Source organism: Rhinolophus sinicus, chromosome 17 (assembly GCF_057876585.1).
Source record: "Rhinolophus sinicus isolate RSI-liver-muscle chromosome 17, RSI-T2T, whole genome shotgun sequence".
In the NCBI taxonomy this organism is placed as follows: Eukaryota; Metazoa; Chordata; class Mammalia; order Chiroptera; family Rhinolophidae; genus Rhinolophus; species Rhinolophus sinicus.
Window position 1 is genome coordinate 193,277,989 of NC_142517.1, and position 23,905 is coordinate 193,301,893.

Here is a 23,905-nt window from a genome sequence, read left to right on the forward strand (position 1 = left end):
TCAATGTTATAGTATTTCATTTTCTATCTTCAAATGATGTACGTCTAATTTCTAATTCCAGCTTCTGCTGTAGCTAACTGCTGCATAGCCAGAAATTTAGTCCTTACACGGAGTGATTACATGGTGAGGGTTCACATTTTATCCTGCTCACAAAATTTCATTTTTTCTAGGAGAAAGTGTTGACTTCCTAGAGGATGGCAAAAAGAGCAGTCATCCTTCTAAAAAAAAATTCATTTGCTGTCCCTGAGTTATTATTTAAAAAAAAAAAAAAAAGTTATTTCTTTAAAGCAGCATGCGCTATGAAAGTGACAAACCTTTAAAGGCTATTATATAGGTACACACAAATTTCACTTCTCAGTGTCCACAGTTGCTTTGGGGGTTATATTTTGGCAAACATCTTTAGTATTATCCCCACTAAGGAATTAGAGTAGGAAGGTATCATTTTTTTCTTTTATGAATGAGAAGACTAATCTTCAGCAAAACTGTTTCACAAGCCACGGAGCTCTTAAATGGCAAACACATGACTACAATATGATTTCTAACTTCTGCTAATACTCTAGTTTACCTTATTTCCAGAATAGCTAAGAGCTATTGAGTACTACGTTTAGTATGCATACAGATCTAATTTACTTATGCTTCTGAACTTGAGGTATAGAACTCACCCTGTTAGGAAGTACACTAATATCTCCTCTGATGTCTGTTACATCCTTGGTAAATAGTACAGCCTGGTAAAGGATATCTGATCTATGAAGACTTGGAAAATTCAGATGGGATCTGTGCTGTTTTTCTTGAGTTTATTAGAAATGTGATGGAGAGCCTGCTGAGATCAGATCTGTTGTTCCCCTACGTACTCCACTGATTTTATGGTGAAACACATGATACTCTCAGACCAACAAAGCATTTTAGTGATTATAAAATCTTTGAAAGGAAATTAGAGGACTTTCTGTTGTTACCATTATCTTTCTCTTATCTACACTTTCAGGGACAGAAGTACAGGAGAGGTAAACAGCTGGCTTTAAACATGGTGTAAATTAATGGAGTTTGGATTTCTGAAAAGCAGCTTCATAAACTGAAATTCTCAGTTGAGTTCCCAGGTAGAAATACAGTATAGCTCAGAATAATAGAAACAGCTATGTTTGTCCTGAAACAAACCGATCTTATCAGAAGATCTGCAACCTGACTGTGACTCTGGTCATTAGGAAAAATAGGTCTGTTTTGGAAAGGAAATGAAAATTTGAAAATGAAACACGTGAAGTAATTAGTGAAAGAGTAAGAAAGAGTAATGCCTCAGAGAATGGAAATCAAGCAAAGTGAATCTCATATTTTAATATGTGGGTATACATATGATTTTATATTTATTACCAAGATTTAAAGAGATAGGATATAAGATTGGAATATAATGAAATGCCCTGTTCAATAGAAATAGACCAGTCGTGAGTCTAGGTAGAGTAGATACACAGATTCTTAGGTCTTTTTGTACCCCTAAAGTGGAAGTAACATGAGAAGGATATTTGGATAACAAAAAAAGGAGATGAATAGATTGTCATTTCTAGGACATGATAGCTTTCCTCCTCTACTCTGAAGGCTACTGAGTGAAAGAGGGATAATGTAAATTCTGAATGATGCCAAGTATTGTAACTAACTTTAATGAGGGGAAGTTTTATATAGAAGAAAGTAAGCTAAATAAAAGATTTTCTAACAGAGCTACTCAAAACCAAATGAACTGGGCTTTCTGCAGTTTTCATTAGAGGAATGTGCAACGAAATGGTAGACTATCAGTAGAAATAATTTAAATGAGTGGTGTATTATTAGATTAGGGCTGGATTTAAGGGCTCTTCCAGCCTTGAGATTCTAGAATTTTGTGATAACCTGAATTCACTTTAACCAAGCTAATTTCGAATGTGTCCCAATTATCGTTATAATACTGCCAATTATTTTAAAATAATCTTATATTATACCAGAAACAGAAGCATTACTCCTTTTGGAACCACAGAAATATCCTGCTTATGTTTATTGTAAGGCTTTCAGACAGTGTGGCTTTAGCAGATGTGGGTCATGAAAAAAATCTGAGTCCAAGATTGAATGTTCCTCCCCAAACATGCAAGGAAAATATTGTTTCTAATTACACTTTCCAGACTGAGTGTTGAGAATGGTTATTTGGAAAATATTATCCCAGTTTCACTTATAACTTTCATCAGTCCATGAAAAGCAGTTATCTTCACTACACTTCTTGTCTTATTGAAACTTTGTACAACAGCTCTTAGTATAAAAGAAGAGACTGCTAAGAAAGTATTTCATTCTATGTTTAGTAATTGGTTACAGGTAATGAAATATTCATCCTACCTGGATTGACCTTGAATATTTTGTCATATCACTTCTCCTAAGACTTGATCTCAGCATAACACCTACATATTTTGGTTACCATTTACTCCTGAAAGTCAGCATAGATTTCACTGAAAAATTCTACAATTCAAGATTTTTCGAAAGTCAGATCAGAGGTCAAAACAAGATAAAGAAGCAGCAATATCAAGTGCTGAGGGTGGCATTTCTCTAGCAAATGGCATGTCCTCATTACAATTTAGACTTGGGAAAAATCCTTCATCTAAGTGAAAAAGACAAGCATTAGATTAAGACTTAGCCTTGAGAATCATTTACCAAAATCTGGAAATGACTATAATTATACAAAGTATAGATCTCAAAATAATTAAGTTCAATAATTAAGTATAAGCCTATAATAGAAATCACTGTCAATTCTCTAACACATTTTCTGTTTGTTCTCCAACAATCTGGTCTTTGTCACGTTCCCAGAGTTATCCCCCTAAAATTAATATCCGATTACTTTTCCAACTCCTCTTAAAACCCTTTAATCTCTCCTCATAGCCTATAGATTAAAACTCGTTAGGACTGTAGAAAAGGCCTTCTATTATTTGATTGTTTATCTATTTAGCCTAATTTTCTATTCTTCTTCTTTTCTTGAATGCAAGATGATTTAAATTCTCTGAATATGCCACACTTTCCACACACGGACCATTCATCCTTTTTCCTTTTCTGTGTTCACATTGTTAACACCTGCTTATACGTATAGATTTTATTCAGATGTATTCACCTATTTAAAACTTTCATGACTGCCTTCCAAGCCTAGAAAATTGGTTATACCCTTCTCTGTCCTATCACTCTATCCTGTATGTCATGTATTAAAATACTAATGAAAATATTTAAAATAATTGGTTATATATTCATACAACCTATTAGACCATGAGGTCCTTAAGGGCAGAGTTTATTTCAATTATCTTTCTATTCCTAGCACATAGTACATTTTGAGAGTTTTAAATTATATTTTATATCATACATTTTCCAAAGGAATTTAGGGAACTTGCAAATATAAGAAGACACATTTCTAAGAGATAATTACGGTGAAGGATAACTTAAAATAGGTAAAATAAGGTGAAGCTAGCTGTCAAGTTAATACATAAAATGCATGTAATCTACCTTAAATCCTTTCTATTAGAAGTTGGTTATATGGACATTAATTAATTAATAAAAAACATAACACAATGCTATTTTTTTTAACAGTGCTAGAGGAGAGCTTTGTCTTTGGGACTAAGTATTTAACAGTCAACAGAAGGAAGTAGAACTAGTCAGCTATGTGATTTCCATTGTCTTTAAAACAACTCATCTCAAGCTGTTCAGTAGCAACACAATGACTGCAGCTATTAAGGACTAAATGGCATTTCACCACTGGGTCCATTTTAAAAGTATATGATACTCTTGTGGAATATGTAATCTACTGAGCAATCTCCTCGACAGCAACCTTTCAATCACACAGATTTTCATAGTGTTGTGTCTTATAACTTTTCTTATTGCCAGGCAGGTGAATGAAACCACAGGTAACTTAGTAAAAGCAATTCTACGGTGGGGAAGGAGAAGTGGAAAAAGTGATCTTTGAATATATATACAAACTTCTAATTCTTATAATTTAATCCAAAGGCAAAACATGTAAAGAATTTGAGGAATATGTGTGCTTTATATCTTTCATATCCTTTATATCCCTGGTATGTAGTAGATACTCAGGAGTAATTGCATAAATCAATGAACTTTAAAAACACAGTAATCTAGTTATAACATAGAACTGGTGGGTAGAGACTCAACACTATCTAAGAGGTTGGGTTGTAAATATTTCCTTGATATGTAAGCAGACTTGGTGATTTGCAAGGCAAGTGGAATACAGAGGAGGCCTGTTGTACAGGGCAAAGGAATCATTCTCAAGAAAGGGCAGCTTCCCTGCTCCATGGACCACGTGAACACACGGGCTTTGGAAATGGACAGCTCTTGCCTCTGGTGCCCTGAGAAAGAGGCCTGGCTCCTGGTCTGAATGAGAATGAAACATCTCCTGGTGCTTTGCGAAAAAGGGGGCAAGAGCTGTGTCTTCACATTTTAGGCCCAGAGAGATGATAATTTTAAACTCTGCAAGATAGCAGAATTGAGACTGTTAGTAAACAGTATATTTTTTGTAAGAACCAGATTCAGGCAGGGTATGGAATCTAATGTAAAGGCATTCATTAGCTGTGGATATATACCAAATAGTAAAGAACTGGGTAAAGCAGAGGTCCACAAAACTGTGAGATCATGAGGAGAACAGAAAACAAAGAAGAGATATCAGTAAAATACACAGTAAATTAATAGTGATAAGTGCTACTGAAAAGAAAAAAAGAAAACGGAGAGTCACTGGTGAGATTGCGTTTTAGCTAGGCCTCCTTTGATGTGTCTTTCTGTAAAGTCCTAAAGAAAGGGACGGAATCAGTCATTGATTTTCTGGAAAAGAACATTCCTGGAAGAAAGAACAACAAGCCCAAAGGCTTTCTGTAGCTAGAGAGGGAGGGAGAGAAGGGAAAGAGCAGTAGGAGTAGAGATCAGAGTGGTAACTAGGTGGGTGGCAGGTGGACCACGTGGGCTCTTATTTCATCATTTGGATTTCAGTTTTTACTCTGGGGCCTGCGAAACCATTGGAGGATTTTGAGCAGAGGAGCAGCAAGGACAGGATCCTTTAGGCTTCTGTAGTGATAAAAGATTTTAGAGGAACAAAGGCAGGAGCAGTTAGGAGGCTACTGGTATAATTCAGACTTAATGGTGGAATGTGCTACACTAACTTTACTCTTTGTTAAATGCCCTATTGTGATGCTCTAAAGACTCAATGCAGTTGACTTTCACTAGGAATTGAAGATATATTATTTCTGCAACTCATTTTATGTGAGCTAGTTTTTTATTCATGGAATTTATTTATGGTCTTCATCTTTCCAAAAAGTATATGATGTGGTTGGGGGATATGCTGTTTTCCTGAGGCTATCTGATAATGTCATCCAATGTGATCTGAAGTTTTATATGTATAAAATCTTGGGCAAAATTCGGAAGGAAATAATTTATTATATCATGAAATCAAGTTTCTTTAAGAAAATAAATATCCAAATAAAGTATGCAGTAGTAAAACGGGGCATAGGATCCATTTGCCTACATTTTTCTTTGTATTTATAAACCCTGAAGAATTATCTGTTAGAAACAAAACTGTGTCATATTTATAATTGTATTTTATTTATTAATTTATAGATTCAATAGTTATTTATTGAGAGTCCCTATGTGCTAAGTATGATGCTAAGTAGGATGCAGCAGTGAATAAAAAATAATAATTCCTGCCGTCATATACGGAGGATGCCAAAAAAATGTAAGAAAGGAAAAAAAAACTGTATTAAAATTGTAATACTTAATATATACCAATAACAAAAGATGAACACAAGTCACGTTTGACTTCTGTACTTACAAGAGGAGCTCAAAGTGGTTACCAGCAGCATAATTTTAATAGTTTTTTCCTTTCTTAAAATGTGTATACATTTTCTTTTGGAACCCTCTCTGTTACCTTCTATTGACAGAGACAATAAATAAAGTAAGTGATATATAGTTTAATATATGGATAAAAATAACACAGTGAGGGGAAGCAGTGGGAAGCAAAAAATTTGTGGTGATGCAATATTTTAAGTGAGATTGTCAGAGATGTCCTTCATGTTAAGGTAAGGTTAAAGAAAAGGTCTTTAACTGAAGTCATAGAGCAAGCCATGGGAATATCCAGGGTGGATAGCATCCCAGTGCCAGAAGAAGAGTATGCACATGTCCTGAAGTGAGCATGCTCAGTGTGTTTGATCAACACAGGAGGACACTGGACTGAGTTGTCTAGTACAGTATCTGTACTAATTATGAAATGGATGTATGAATCTCCTAGTCTCGAAATGTCTCAGAACTTAGGCTAAATTCCAAATACCTTGCCTTTGCCAAGAAGGCCTGGAGTGGTCTGGCCCCTCCAACATGTCAGGTCTCCATTTGCACATCTGCACTACTCTCACACCACCATCCATTCCCCACCTCCCCTAGCCCGCAATACTGCACTGACCTTTCAGCTTCTTGAGCAAGTCATTCGTGCCCTTCTCAGGGCCTGCACCCTGCACGTTGTGCTCTCCTCTTCTTAGAACATTGGGTCAAAAGAAAGAATATGAAAAGAAATTGTCACATGAAGAGGTCTTGAGATAGCTGGGAAAATTTGAGATTTAATATCCTGAAATTTTTTTCTAAACAAAGACCTAAGTTATGCATAGAAACTTATTTTTGAAAAAGAATGAGAACAGCATTTTAGTAACTATGATTCTATATTAAAATATCATGATTAGCCAAGGCTGTGTATTTCAAGAATATCCAATTGTAATGTATCACATACATACATGTATATGGTTGACAACTACAGAATATCCAGAAGCATGTTAATGCAGTAAGAAAACTAAATAATAAAATAATCCCAAAGACAAATTGATACTTGAACATTTGAAGGCATTCTAGGGGCATTGCTATCTTATTCCAGGGTGACACCATTACTCATGATCTCCACATAAAGTTTCATAAACTCACCTACCAATTTTTTCTGCATCTACAGCCCGATTACATAAATGCAAAGGATTAAACAGAATAAAAAGAATTAGTACTTTTGTAATTCTATGTTTTCTTTCCTCTCTACCAAGATACCTTGCTATACATAACTTGTTTATATATGCAACCCAAATTATGTATGACATGCAGCCGGCCCCTCTATATCAAAGGCCAAGGGTTTACAATAACTTGTATAAGAGCATTTTCAGCCATTTTTCTTTCAACTTTTAAAGTGTGGGGGACTAAAAAAATGGGCACGCTAAATGTATCTCAAATGTGTCTTAATTCTAAATGTGAGCTTTTCTAATATAATTTATGAGCTCAGTGAAATGAAAATTGTATTTTTACCTATGCAAAGAAAGTGAGTGAAATATTTAATTTAACTAGACTTTGGTTATATGTTATTCTGCTATATAACACATTACACTTTCTATGGTAACTGAGGACATTGTGACTGATGGTCCCTTTATAAATTCAGATAGTCCTGTTGAATAGTCACAGATAGTTGAAACTGCAATCTAATGGCAGTAATGATTTTACTCCACTATTTATGGAAATACGAATCATCAATTCCATATAAAAAATGACCTAGAGATCACAAGACAATCTTTTTATAAAATAATCTTAAGTTGGAGTAGTGCCTAGAATTAAAATGTGCTGTTTGAAGAATTCTCTTATTTGATCTTCAACATTTTATGTTATATTGAGCAGAACTTATCCATATTTTCAAATAAAGATAATGAAGTTAAGAGATGTTAAATGTATATGTTAAAGGGCCTATCCAAGGTCACATGGGTTGCCTAGCCGAGCAGAATGAGAAGGCAACCAAATGTTCTTGCTTCTGTACTTTCCACTTCCTATTTTGTGAAACAAGAGGCCTTGAATCTGTTCCATCCCTCTCATGAAACACTTTAGCACATTTCTTAAAAACAAGTAATTAGTGTCAATGTGGAACTTGTAATATATTTAGTTCTCAAAACTGTGGTCATTTTCAACAGTAACAAACTCTAATAGTTCTGTAGTTATCTGCTAAAGTCTGAAAAATGTCAATAATTTGCATAAAGAACATGCAAAATATGGAATAAAACAATTACAGGAAATATAAAGTATTTCTAAATATAATTGATCCATATATTGCTTACTATTTGCAATGCATAAGTTTGCTTGACCCAAACAAATTTGACATAATGTATTTGTTCATAATCTGCAAAAAAATCATATTGATATAACATTTTTATGAAAAATAAATGTAATTCCCAAACAGAAAAAAAAAAATAGGAAAGAATGACACTACTTTGTACTTTCGTAAAATCCCCTCAGTATCTGGCTTAATAGATTATCATTTTGAAGGAACTCTTTGTATCTTTTTTTCAGCCTTCGCCAAGATTTATTTATTTTATTAGTTTCTTCAAGCACAACTCTGAGCTTTATTGATCTTCCATTATAGTTTATAGTATATTTTTTTCTAAACTTAAAATCTCATGCTTAGCAGAACAATTTTGAGGCTGTCTTTTTTTCATTATAAGGAGGTGAAAAAAAATCTAAGGTGTTTTCAAAATACTATTTTTATTTTACTTCATAGTTTTGATATGTTGTTTTTTCATTCAGGTTTAATATTTGCAAACATCCACTATTATTTCTCCTTGGATATGTAGGTTATTTAAAACTGCGTTTTAAAATGAACACATATATATAGGTTTTAAAAACATATAATTTTGTTGGTCATTTATGCCAATTGACTTCCAATGAGAAAATATAAAATTATGTTAAATTTGTTAAGACTTGCTTTATAGCTTATTTTCTGTTTTCATAAGTGTTCCATATATGCTTCAGAATAATGTGTAGCCCTCATTATTTGATAAAGGATTTTATAAATGGCCATTAAAATATGTAATTTTAATTCCTTAAATATTCCATATCTTTATTTATATTTTTAATTAGAAAAATAAATTGAGAGAGGTGTGTAAATCTTTCACGTTGACAATAGGTTGGTCATTTTTGTTTTTATGGTTCTAACATTGTTACTTTTAGTTAAGATGCATTTAGTATTTTTATATAATTTAGTTTTTAACCCTTTCTAGAAATGAAACATTTTATCTTTATATAGGAACTCTTTTTATCCCTAATAACACATTTTGCCCTGATGTCTTTTTTGTCTGACGTTAATATATCTACCTCATCTTTATTTTTATTTTCTTTAGCTAGGTATCTATTTTCATCTCTTATACTTTCAATCTTTGTGTGTTTTTAGGAGTTTTTATGTGCCTCATGTAAACAACATATTGCTGAATTGTTTCCTTTTTAGCCAAACTGAAAAATTTTTGTCTTTTAACTTACAATTTAGTTCTTTTGTATTTATTAGTATTATTATGTTTGAAATTTTTTCTAGTGTCTTTTTTCTTTTGTTTGTTTTCTATGTGTACCATTTATCGTAGTGCTTTTCCCCCTCCTTTCTTGCTTTATTTTGGATTTATGTTTATAATTTGGATAGATGTTTATAATTGTTTGCTTTTCTTACCCATTTATTTTTACTTATACAGATCTAGAAGGTATATACTTTATTCCTGTTCTTGTAATGGTTACCCTTGACATTTTACTATCCAGACTTAACAAAGTTTAAAACGTATCAGTATATTTACCTTCTCTTCTGAACAACACAGGAACATTATTGTCAATATTATCGTTGTTGTTTTTTATTTTTATTTTTTCAAGCACTATTTATGTACACACATATTTGAATATATTGGCATGTTTGCCAGAGTCTTTGCTCACCATTCCTTCATTTCAGATCTTCCTTCTAGGATTTTAAAATTTTTCTCTGAAATATACGTGGTAGTTCCTATAGGGGAGAACTGCTTTATTTAGTGGAAGCAATTTTTATTTGCCTGTGTTTTGAGAAAGATGTTTGATAGATCTAGAGTAACATTATTTTCTCTTAGCTCCTTGAAGAAATTCAGAATCTTCCACTTGCTAGCTCGCTGATGTTGTTCAAATGATTTGAAGATAATGATGGTGCCCATCCTATAGGATGGTTGTAAGGATTAAATATATGGAATGTACTTAGTTGGGTTCTATCACATATTAAGCACTGTGTAAATAAATCACCTTTGCTTCTAATTTTTTCCTCTTTTCCTTATTCTTCTCATTATAATTATTGTTGCCCATGGTGCTCTGAAGTTGATGAAAATTTATCTAAGATTTATTTTTGTTTACACTGTTTATCCTCCTTGGTATACAGTTTTCTTCCTGAATCTATGGTTCTAAGTCTTGAATTTTCTAGTTTCTGTAAATTCTCAACCTTTAATTCTTTGAGTTTGTATGTGTCCCTTTATACCATTCTCTTCTGAGGTTTTGATAAGGAAAAAAATGAAATATATATATATATATATATATATATATATATATATTTTTTTTTTTTTTCTATCATTAACTTATTTACTGTTATGGACTGAATGTCTGTATCCCCCCACCCCCAAAAAATTTTTGTATTGTGTAGCCATAACTCCTGATATGATGCTATAAGGAAGTGGGAGCTTTGGGAGATATTTAGGTTTAAATGAGGACATGACAATGGAACCCCATGATGAGATTTTTGTCCTTATAAAAAGAGGAATACACACCAGAGCTTCCTCTCTTTCTGATATGTAAGAACACAGAAAGAAGACAACCATCTGCAAGCCAGGAAGAGGGCCCTTACCATGAACCAAATTGACCAACACCTTGATGTTGGACTTTCCAGCCTCCAGAACTGTGAAAAATACATTTTTGTTGTTTAAGACACCAGTCTATTGTATTTTGTTATAGCAGACCAAGCAGACTAAGACATTTTTTTATTTCCTGGTCTATTTATACTCTAATAGTCTTTTCACATTTATCTTCTAATTTATTTACTGTCTTTTGCTATGTCTACTCTGCTATTTTACTTATCCACTGGTTTGTTAATTTCAAAAAAAAAATGTTATTTTTTGAAATTTCTAAATGCTCTATTTTTTTCAGATCTGATTCATTTCATAATACTGTGTTGTTTGATAATTTTTATTTCATTATTTCTTTATACATTTCATTCATATTTATATGTTGTACCTTATAGTTACAACAACTAGGGTCCTTCATGACGTAAGTCTTTGTTAATTTAATCAGCTCACTCTCAGTCATGGCTTTCTTTTTCTCATTGTTTGGTACGTTTTTTTTTTTTGTAAGCTCATGTTTGGTTGACTTTTATCTCTGGAATGCTGAGAGCCTACATTAATTAGAATGATGTAGTCCATATATTAAGAACATGGACCCGCTTTTGCTCTTTTTGAGGGGTTGTCTTCTCCTATCTGTGGAGCTGAGGGAAACCATGACTTTTTCATGAACTAGAGCATCTTTTGAATCTTAGTTCACCATTTTTTCTTACTCTCACCCCTCAAAGATGTTGTTATTTTCCTGTGAACCAAAAGCGTAGAGTTATCCGTATTTCAAATTATGCTTTTTAAAAATGAAAACATTTCAAAGAAATTTAGAAATTCATATTCTGTATATTTTGGATTTGGTTGAGTTCATACATGTGAGCAAACTTATGAGAATATTGTTTATGTCTATTGTTGACTAAGTATCAGTTTGTGGCACTTTTAAAGGGTATTACAACTGCTGTATTCCAGTTGTAGTTATTTCTATTGTGATTTTTATTTGTCTTGTCACATAGTTTTAAAGCAAGAGAGAAGTATGTAAAAGTTATAGGAAAGTGTATTTCAGCCACAGGCAGAAATATACCACAGCAATTCTTATCCTAGAGCAAGACTAATGTCTATTATAGCATGCTAGCCTATCAGAAAGATTTGAGAAAGAGGCACAGTTAAATTATTTTTTATTTCTATGTTTATTTGGATATTTATAGAAAATTGCATTTGGTCTTTAATATTAGAAAGTAAAATTTTGAATGGGAAAATAGAAAACAGCTACAAAAGGACAGTTTTTAATATCTATCTAAAGGACTACCTGTAATATAGTAATTTTTCTCAACTCTGTTAACTTGAAAAATAAAGTAGATATCGTTTTATAACTTACTGAAAACTTCTTCATTCTATAATCCACCTTTTCTGCAGTACCTTTAAATTCTCCCTCTCCAGTGTTTGTTTCTCTTATGCACGTTAAACATTGAATTCACTCGGCATAAAAATAAGCAAAAAAAAAGCAAGCAAGCAAAACATTTGTCTTGATCCTGCTATTTCCTCTCTTAGCAATAATGGGCACATTTTCTTCTTCACTTACAGCATAATTTCATTCATTCATTCAAATATTTATTCTGGAAACATTTACTGAGCATGTCAATTGGTCAGTCATGATACTTGATGCTGTACAAACAAAGAGAAGAAACACAGTTCTCCATCAAAAACACAGGGAAGGAGGAGAAGTAAGCAGTTTATTATATTCAGTGAGAGAAATGTTACTAAGAGAACATATACCGTGTTTCCCCAATAATAAGAGCTATAGCCAGACAATCAGCTCTAATGCATCTTGTGGAACAAAAATTAATATAAGACCCGGTCTTATTTTACTATAATATAAGACCGGGTCTTATATAATATAATATAATGTATTATAACATAATATAATTCATATAATACAATACTGGGTCTTATATTGATTTTTGCTCCAAAAGATGCATTAGAGCTGATTGTCCAGCTAGGTCTTATTTTTGGGGAAACACGGTAAAACGATCATGAAATGCAGGAGGATGTGAAGTTGATGGAACTGAAATTTTCTTGCCGTTGATATTTTACCAAAGCAAGCCCAGCTATTTCTGCTTGTGTCGTTGATACCCATTCATTTCTTAAACTAGATTGTGTGTCCACCACTTGAGAGCCACAGCATCTACTAATGACTTAAATGGAAAATCCAATGACTTCCTTTCTCAACCACCCAGCACTTCAAAATTTTTCGTCTCTCAAGATTTAGTTCAAAAGCCCCCTCATTCTGATTTATTTTTTTCCTTCATCATGTAAACAGTAATCTTGAAACAGTTTGTTAAGACAAATATAAGTGATGCCGACCTACTGTTTTGTATTGTATTGTTTTTTTCAAATTACTTAACCTACATCTACTCGTAAATCATCTTCATTTGAAGCTACATCATCCGCAGGGCCTAACACATAGCCCTAAACCCAACACATACTACATATATGTATATACATATATACACACACACACACACACACACACACACACACACACACACTGATTTAATGAATTCATCTAGAAGAATATAAGAGAATTAATCTAGAAATTGTGCAACTCTCATCAATTTGAATTACTAAACAATACAAGTAAGTATATAATTGTTTAGGCTTAAGATAATAAAATTCAGGCATTTGGATAAGCCATGAAAAGTAAAAATAACTCAGAAACACACACACGCAAATTACTCACAGAGTACAACCATTTAAAAAATAAATTGTAATTTTTTTTTTGACACATACATTTTCATGTTTTTCCAAACAGTGGCAACAAATTGGCTACTGCAAGTGGTGACACTACAGTTAAATTATGGAACCTGTCTAAAGGCAATTGCCTTTTGACCTTCGAAGGACATGGCCATGCGGTATGGTCCTGTACGTGGCACACCTGTGGTGATTTTGTGGCATCTTCATCCTTGGATACCACGAGTAAAATCTGGGATGTTAATAGGTAAGAAATACTTTAAACATTATTAACCCTCTACGTTGATAAATATGCACCAGTAATGTTTGTTTGTTTGTTTGTTTGTTTTATCCCTCAGTGCTACCACTGGGAAACACTTTTCTTTAAAATTCTTAGTTGATAAAATTATAGAGAGCTACTTAAATAATCTCTGAAATCCACTTCTAACTTCATTAATCTTTGTTGATATAATGAATCCTTTCTAAATGTAGGTATCAAGATCAAGCGATATAATAAGATTAGAATTACTTTATTGGGAAGCTGTTTGTTTTAAGCAAGCTAGAAACAAATACTTATTTTAAAGAGTTCGGTTTTTAGTTCTCCCTTTCACAGATTGTTATCACTCTGTATTATCAAACTAACAATTTAATAGACATAAATATGACAGAAGTAATTACTTGTTTCATGCTTAATTTTAATACAATACTTTCCCAAATTAAATGCTTTTTGGTAATTCACAATTTGTAAGACGACCTGAAGAGACATTTCTCCAAAGAGGACATACAAATGGCCAATAGACATATGAAAAAATGCTCAACATCACTAATCATCAGAGAAATGCAAATCAAAACCACAATGAGATATCACCTCACCCCAGTCAGAATGGCTATCATGAACAAGACAAATAATAACAAATGTTGGAGAGGCTGTGGAGAAAAAGGAACCCTCATACACTGTTGGTGGGAATGCAGACTGGTGCAGCCGTTATGGAAGGCAGTGTGGAGGTTCCTCAAAGAATTACGAATAGAATTACCATATGACCCAGCAATCCCTCTCCTGGGTATCTACCCAAAAAATCTGAAAACATTTAGAGATAAAGACACGTGTGCTCCAATGTTCATTGCAGCTTTGTTTACGGTGGCCAAGACATGGAAACAACCAAAATGTCCTTCGATAGATGAATGGATAAAGAAGTTGTGGTATATATACACAATGGAATACTATTCGGCAGTAAGAAAAGATGATATAGGAACATTTGTGACAACATGGATGGATCTTGAGAGAGTAATGCTGAGCGAAACAAGTCAGACAGAAAAAGCGGAGAACCATGTGATTTCACTGATATGTGGTATATAAACCAAAAACAACAAAAGAACAAGACAAACAAATGAGAAACAGAAACTCATAGACACAGACAATAGTTTAGTGGTTGCCAGAGGGTAAGGGGGGCTGTGGGTGGGGGGTGGGAGATGAGGGTAAGGGGGATCGAATATATGGTGATAGAAGGAGAACTGACTCTGGGTGATGAACACACAATGGGATTTATAGATGATGTAATACAGAATTGTACACCTGAAATCTATGTAATTTTACTAACAATTGTCACCCCAATAAATTTAATTAAAAAAAAAAAAAAAATATATATATATATATATATATATATATATATATATATATATATATATAAAATAAAAATAAAAATAAAAATAAATTATCAGTCAGACTTCTGATCACTTTGATTATTGAACAATGCCCAGATTCCAAATATATGTGAAAACAGCTCCTACAATTTTAGGTCAACAATTGTTACTGAGCCATTGCAGTTTATTTTGTAAGAGGAAGATGGACTCACTTTAAAGGTGGACACTGTTGCTTTGAGGTCACGTATAAAACCAGGTACCTTAAATAGACTTTCTATTTTCTTCCTTATACCATAGGTAACATATTTAGAAGAGGGGCAAGTAAGGTGCTTGCAAAAAGTCAGCAGGTTTTCTGGGAGGATTCACTGAAAGGGTGTATGCTCTGTCCTATGCATCAGTTGATTATCTCCTAATGCCATATACCAGTAGTTATGGTATGTTTTTCTTAGCACCAAACTCCACATTTTTACTGTGCCAGCTGACTCTCTGTTAGGCTTTAGCAGTAGGGATTGCTTGTAGGAGACTGCAGTGCTGGAGGAGGAAGAGAGATCCATCCCGTCTTCTTCCTATGGGCTTCTTTTAGGCTTAAAGTTCCCATGAGCATCACTAGCAATACTGCACCTTAGCAACAGCAGTTTGTTTCATCACAGCAGTTGAATCCAGTTGTCACTTGCAGAAACAGGTGCATTATGCCATCATCAAAGACATTAGCTCCAGCTAGTAGGTGCCCTCTGCTCAGAGGTCTCTGTTTGTAGCTATGCACAACCTCTCCTCTAAGTTGCAGAGCACCAATACCAGCAAAAAAGTAAGTTGCTCCACATAGAGGGCTGAGTTTCAGCTCTGCAGGCACCCCTCTCCAAGGTTCTAAGTTTTAATAATTCTACTCTTTTCCCTTTGTTCATTCAATCTTACAGGTGGTAGCTCCTTCCTGCAGTTGCTTTTTCCATGATACCTAATGTTTTTTCTCTTTTTAGTTATATACTTATAAATTTACACATAGTGAACAATCCTATATATTAAATCCTGTATTTTGACTATACCTTGATAGATAAAGGACATTAATGGGTAAATAGCATAATCCACCTGAGTTATAAAAATACAGCTAAATAATGTTGGAATATTCTGTAAGATAGGTTTTAATTCTCAAATGGTTACCTACTGGTTACTTGGAATAATCAATCACCTGTAATTCTTAATTTTATGTTTCTGATTATGTGACCAGATTTTATAAACATTTATTATAACAGATTACTGGTATTTTAAAAAATGACTTTATTGAGGTATGATCAACACATACAAAGCTGTAAAGATCTAATGTATGCAAATTGATTACTTTGCAGTTAAATCCATACTCATGAAATCATTACCAATCTATGCCATCAACATAGCTATCATCTCCAAACATTTCCTCCCGCCCTCTTTATTTATTATTATTTTTTATAAGAACACTTAATATAAGATCTAGCCTCTGAGCAACTTTTTCAGTACACGATATGGTGTTGTTAACTATAGGTACTATGTTATACAGTATATCTCTAAGACTTATTCATCTTATATAACTAAAATTTTAACACTAGTCTCTAATTTTAATTTTTGTCACCTGTGGCTTAGATAAGGATTATCATGAAATATTGTGGCCCATTCTAAAATATAACATATCTTTAGATGTCTTAATCAATCATAGTGTTTAAATGTAACTATGGTTAAATACTTATTCCCTGTAGACTCAGCCTTACATAGAATGATTTCAGACACTTTGACTTGACAGCTTTTTTCCATGATCTGATATCCAAATGTCTCCAGTTGATACCCAGTCAATATTGCTATAACAGATTAAAATCACTCCGAGAATTGACACCAGATTTTTTTTTTTTTGCATTACAAAATTCCCATCAATGTCAAGAGCTCACCTTCATCATCAAAGACAAAAAACTTATACCAATTTTGAAGCTGAGGTAGCAGACAAACATTGAAAATACAAGATAAATTGATTGTTTATATAGTGGCTATTGATTTATCTTTCAGAGTTATAATCAAAGCACTGAACTGTAATTTACAATTACTCGTGGGTCAGAGCTGGGTATATATGTCTAAAGCTAGTGTCTGACTTTAAAATTTCATAGGTTGTTGGAACCAGTTTTAATGACTTAAAGGGAGAGTTTATTTGCCTTTGTAAGATTTTGGTAGTAGAAGCTGTTCTATGCCTCGTCATAATATCTTATCCTGATGCCACATAGTCATTAATAAAATATATGTTGATAGACTCTGCTGTTCACCAGAGTAGGAAGAATTTAGCCTATATTATTCTCTCCTACAAACTGCCCTTCCCTCGGAGCCCCTGGCTCTAGCCTCGCATCTGTTCCTGAATTGGACATTACTAACCAAAACCATCCAATTAGCTCACCAGAAAGTTGGATAACTGAGAATCATAATTAATGTAAAATAGCCAAATCAAGAGCCACTTTTATTAAATGCTAATAAAAACAATATCTGTGGCACTCTTAATGTGTGAGCACTCTAAGTTGTCTATGAATAATTAACAGTAATGCATCGATGATCTTCTGAATTATCACTTATACAAAGTAGAAATTTATGTTTCAAGTTGTAATCATTGATTTCTACCTTAATTTTAAAATATAGTCTTTAAAAATTAGTCTCAAAACACAGAACTGTGAATGCACACTTGAACGCACACAAACAGACACACCCATTGTATCTTAAGCAGAGAATGCTTAGTACATGGCTGTTTGGTTGCATGAATAATAAAGAAAAAATTGACACCTACATAGAAGAAACTGCCCTCCCTGCTTCCATCCACATTCACACTATAATTTAATTGTTGTTTTATTATATATGAATCTATAAAATGATGAAAATGGGATAGGAAAATCAGACAATATCTCAGTTGGCTATAAAAATAATGTTTCTTTAAAGCATAGGTATTCATGAAATGAATTGCCTTGTTGAGCTGTGTTATTGACATTAGAAAATTCGAAGACTCCATTACTGCCCTCAATGAGATTACAAATAATTTAAAAATGCAGCAGTTTTGAAGCAATCAGAGAATATACATTGCATCTGCAATTTATAACATCAAATAGGGTGTTCTGGTTAACGTCTGGCCACTTTTCTTCCAAGGTTGCTGGATATTTGAATGGCTATACTGTCACTCTGGTATTTGTACGGTAGACCACATACCTGTTTAGTTTGTAGCTTTAAAGGAAGGGATTGGAAACAGCCAAAATGTTACTGAGTGTAGCTGCCCCTACGCTTTCAGCAAGATCATTACTTAGGCAAGAACTGATTTGTTTGTCACCAGAATGAAAGGAACCATAGAACTTTGTAAAATTCAACAGCTTCTGGACCCTGATAGTGGGAGATACGCGTAAATCAGTTGCCCTTATATGCAATTGTATTGTTTCAGGTGACCTCAAGATTAAGTTGATAGAGAAAAATAAAGCAGGTTGAAAACTGTTTGGAAAGGCAATCTGTGATTACTGCTGCTTTGCATTGACTGTAAGCAAACATGTCAGAAACCTACTAAGTTTTTGAGACATTAGTATTGACAAAGAAACCATGAGCCTGTTCTTACTCTTCCATGACTCTTCAAACTGTACAACAGTCCTCAGGGCCCTTAACTTGCATGCAAAGGAAGTGGACTTCTAGAAGGCACAGACCACAGCACCCACATCAGATGTGGCCATAGAGGATAATGGATGAGGAAAAACGTTGGCCATTGAACAAAACCAGAGGCCACGGAGAACAATGGGCAAAGTGTCACCTTTTAAAGAGAGAGGCTTGATTGGATCAGCGAACTTTCTTGTATGCCATGGCAAAGCTCCTCATTGTGATTCCCCTGGATTCTTTCACTATTGGACTAGTAACTCTGTTGTGTTTCCCACTTTTCTACTGTCTGTATTGAAGTTTGTGTTGCCATCCCTCTGTCCTTGCTTCACCATTATACACTTTGTTTGTGGTGATGGGGAGGCAGAAAACTTCTCTTTTATTTGATTGGTCACCAGACAGCTAGAGACGCCTCTGAACCCAGTAGCAGATTGTGCATTATGCAGAAATTATGGACTGTGAAATACATGCAGTACGTGAATGGGACACTGTGTTATCTCCTTTTGGGGGTGGGAATGGGGAGGGGACAGTGAATATTCTGCATGTGGAAGGAAGGATGCCACAGATATTCAGTGAACAAGAGGCCAGACTGTGGCAGTTGTTAGCTGTTCACCAGAACCCACTCCCCCCTTCTTTCATATTAAATGGGCACCTGACAATCGATCTAAAAAGTATTTCTCAGCTGCCCTTTTATTAAGTGTGGTGATGTCTCTACATCTATACAATAGAATATTAGTTGAAGTGATATATGCCATTCTTTATTTTTCCCCCGGGTGGTGGGATGAAATATCAGCTGCTTAAAGTAAAGCCACCTCCATTCCTTACCTCTAGTTAGGCTGAAACATTCTCTGGGTTCTCCAACAATAAGGAAATAAACTTTCGCTTTATTTGAGGAATTATTTTTCCAGTCTGTTTATTATAGTACTTGAGCCTGCCCAGTCCGATATAGGCACCTGGTGAATAATTTTTAGGTGATATGTTTTCCCTTCATGACATATTAATAAGGCAACTAAGACAAGGCCTGCAATGTTTTCAGAATTATTTGAACAATAGACGCTCTGTGCTGGTATAGATGGCTATACAACTCCCTCTACTTTTTTTTTCCCTTGCCTCTTCTCATTTCCCATCCTTGGTTTCTGCTGCAATACTATTTGAGCCTCTGAAGTCCTATTTGACAGTAGCAATACCTGTCAGTCAATTGGCTTACATGCAAGTTAACGCCTATAAAAGTAGCTGTAAGTTATAAGAAAATATGCAATGATAATTTATTAGTGTCTCCATTAGTAGAAGTCTGATTCTATAATAATTATTTCAGTTAAACAATAAAAGCTCTGAGAATCTCAATTTAATGGTATCACTGACTGTATTTACTGCTGAGAACCGCTTTTACTGACTGCAGTCAAGCTGATGGAATATAAATAGAACCTCCCGTGCGATGGCCCTAACAGTTTTTTTAAATTTATTTATAGATCCAATAAATACATATTTAACACTCACTCTGTTGTGTGCATTATGTTAGTCACTAAACTATAGCAGTGCACGAAATAGAAAAAAACAAAACACAGAAAAATATTCCTGCCCTCATGTAGAGAGCATTCTATTGGGAGACATAAAATAAGCCAAATGAAAAAATAATAATTATGTACAGTATTTAGGGATGATAAGTTTTGTAGAGAAAAAAAAATATGGGAAGTGGAAAGGAATGGCGAGCACTAGAAAGGATTGCGATATTAAACAGGACGGTCAGGGACATTCCCAGTATAAAGCTGGCATTTGGATAACCTGAAGTATGTGCTGCAACAAGCCAAGAAGATATCTAGGAGAAGAACATCCCAAGCTCTTCTGGGAAGTGAACTCCCTCATGGTGGTGGCAGGATGCATGTGACTGAGGGACAGCGAGGAGGCCAGTGAGACTGGAGTAGAATGCGCAGATGAGTGAATAGTGGAGGAAAGGCAGTTATATGGGAATGCGCATATAACATTGAACCGAGTAGCACATTTGAATGACTTATACCTATATCTCAATGAGATGGGAAACCAATGGAGGGTTTTGAACAGTAGAGTCATATAATCTATTTTATACTTTTACAGGATGACTCTGGTTACTGTGTTGAGATTAGACTGTGACAAAGGATGGGTGGGGCTACAAGGGTAAAAGCAGTAAGACCAGCCTGGGGTCTATTGCAACAATCCAGGCAAAAGACAATGAAGGCTTGAGGCATAATGTGAACAATGAAGGTAATACAATTTTTTGTTTGTTTGTTTGTTTTTGTGGGGTTTTTTTTTGTTTTTTTTTTAGTATTCTGGATAGATTTGAAAGGTAAAGGCCATAGGGATTGCTGAGGTATTGTAAGTTGTGAGAGAAAGAAAACAAGTCACCTGTTACACTTTGAGGCATCTGAAAAGCAAAAAGTTCATCCCCTTTATACTGGAACACTAATGTGAACTTTATAAAAGGCTTTTCCAACCAGATCTGCCAACTGGAATTCCAGAAACAGCTGTACAATGAGGAATGCCTTCTTATTGTTCATCTAACAAGTAATTTCCATTGAGACACTTGAATGTTCCCTCCTGCCCACCAGCATTGCTTCCTTTGTAATTTAACAATTCATTTCCCAATCATAACCCCTGGGCTGAAATGAAGGAAACAAAAGGCTATAGATAAAGGGAACAGTTGAATTTTAGAAAAAAAGACATGTGAAATGTTAAGATTCTCTTACGGTGTTATCTTCTTTGAATAAATATACCATAGATTTCTTTCAGGCAAATAATGCACCAAGGTGGACTCTAAAATGGAAGAAATTTATTTTTTATTATAAAATTAGTAATAAGATAGCACTAAATAAGTTATAAAAGTAGAGTTTATGATTTACAATCTAAAATAGTTCATTAATAATGCATTTCATATTCTTTATGATTGATTTGCAAAGTTGGATATTTTTAGAGATGAAAAACATAATGTACAATATTAATGGTTGGAAAACACAATCATGGAAGAAGTATAAAGACTTAAGGGCATAGGTTGTTGGTACATTAACACCTGTGTGGTAAATAAAGACCCACCAGTTGCCCTCTAGGCACCCAAGGTATATATTAATAGACTGCTAAAGCAGTGCTTGAAACATAATTATGTGACATTAAAAGAAATGGCAACATACATAAATGGACCTCTTGTGATCTATTTATCCTGTTCTAGGAATGATAAATCAATCCTTACATCTTCTTGGATTTTCATTTATATTCAAGTTAGTAGTTCTCCCTTGAACTATAGACTTTAAATTCTAAGTATTGTTGAAAATAAATATGCAGATAAGCACCAAAAAAAGAGAAAAAGATTACTTATACCTTTTCACTGCTGTTTTCCCCAAACAGTGCATAATTAATAAGCACTATTCAAGAAGTGTCTATCTTAGGGAGAAAATATATATCAAAGCTAAGTTTAGATTTCATTTAGCAAGTTACACTATGACTGAATAGTCAAGCTCTCTCATTACCAGTATGGTCTTGTGTGTATCCGGGAGGAATGCTGTGAGCGGCAGTATCCACTGCCCTAACTTGATGTGAACGTCCTTTTACACCAGTATATACGGGTTGATCAATAAAAGAATTACATGTCATTAAGATTTTAACATTCAGCCCTATACATTTACAGAACAAATACGATTTCATATAAATGAGATGTGTGATTTGCATCTAACTTGCATTACATGAGGTACACTTTCTGTTTGTGAAGTCACAAAACAGCTAACCTATATATTAGAAATAATTTGGATGAGTATTAATGAAACTAAAGATATTCCAATAAGACTGAATATAGGTGTTTTATAGCATATTATTTCTCTATTACCACCAATTAAAGCAAGAACTCTAACATATAAAATATGCAACACCCCTTTTCCACCCCACTGAAAGAAATCTGGTCAGTAGATGTGTTAGTCCTTTTCAGTGCTAGAAAATAAAAGGGTTTAATGCATTTCTTCATTAATATATATTAAAATGATATATAGGCATAGTATAGTTGAGGTGAAAAACTAAAATGCATTATGTGTTTTTATATTTAAGGTTTAATCCTTTGTGAGTGTGTGAGTGTGTGTGTGTGTGTGTGTGTGTGTGTGTGTGTCTGTGTTTATGCCGATATACATATATTAGTATTAATACAGTGAGTTTAAATATTCAACTTTAAATTAATTTTAGAGTGACATAAATATTTGACTATCTCAAGTACTTAAATATCATTTAATCAGAAGGATTTTTTGTTTATTTATATTTTATCTATGACTCCAAAACCAAACTTGTTTCAAAACCATTTATTTGAGACAGCAAAAGCTAACTATCATGCCCCTGAAACATCGTTCTAGAATTACTGAAAAGGTTTTCATATAAAGAAAACTGTAAGATTTGATTCAGTTGTTATGGAAATGAATTGAATGTCCAAGTACATCAAATCAAAATAAGATGTAAACTAGTTAATATAAAAATAGCAAGCAATAAAGTTTTAGGTGGAATTAAGCTATTGTCTTATATAAAACTATGTTGTTAGATATGACACATTTCCTACTTAGAGAAAAAGGTGAATTTGTTCCCTTCAGTAAACCACTAGGGAATAAAATTTTCAAGGAAATTTTAAATATTACTTCATAGTGTCTGACAGGAATTTGTGCAAAGTCCTAACATGTATCAATAAGAGCAAAACTTATTAATATGTGTCCTGGGTAGAAAATGCACCAGATTGTCTTCAGTCAAGGAATATGAAATGATTATCCCGGATCTGGCCTTTCGTCGCCTCACAACCTAGAACAGGTTCTATAGGAGCAGTATCATTTTTTCAGTAATTACAAACTATGTACCTACCAGGTTATCCACTGGTTATCCACACCTCCTAAATTACATAAAATATAAATTTTATTAGGTACCCAAACCACCCCGTTAAGACAGTTTAAAGCAGTTTTCACATGAAGAGGAAATTTTCCTGTGATGCTTGTATTTCATTTTGATTTGGGGTTATCATGTCAGTTAATTTTTGTTTTGCGTAAGAAAGAATATGATGAAGTTGAGAATAATACACATTAGCAAGAAACAATCTAAAACTCTATGCAGTAATGACGATGATAAATAATTATACTAAGATATGTTGTATTAAACCTGTCTACCCCTGGCTAGTAAAATGTGTACCTAAATTATGTGTTTCCTAAGTATACAGACAGATTCAGAGGGATGTTAAAAAAAAGAAAAAGTTATTACTTTAAGTAATACAGGCATGTAAAAATTATTCTTGA

General features: G+C 33.8%; 1 protein-coding gene across 3 annotated transcripts in view; it reads left to right on the forward strand.

The window, feature by feature from the left end:
- SPAG16 (sperm associated antigen 16) overlaps positions 1–23,905 on the forward strand; it is a 749,410-nt gene that overhangs the window by 380,756 nt on the left and 344,749 nt on the right. For all 3 annotated transcript variants that reach the window (XM_074312750.2, XM_074312756.2, XM_088793833.1), the window contains one exon: positions 13,447–13,632. In XM_074312750.2, coding sequence (XP_074168851.2) covers positions 13,447–13,632 — 186 coding nt within the window. The remainder of the gene's footprint in view (positions 1–13,446; positions 13,633–23,905) is intronic.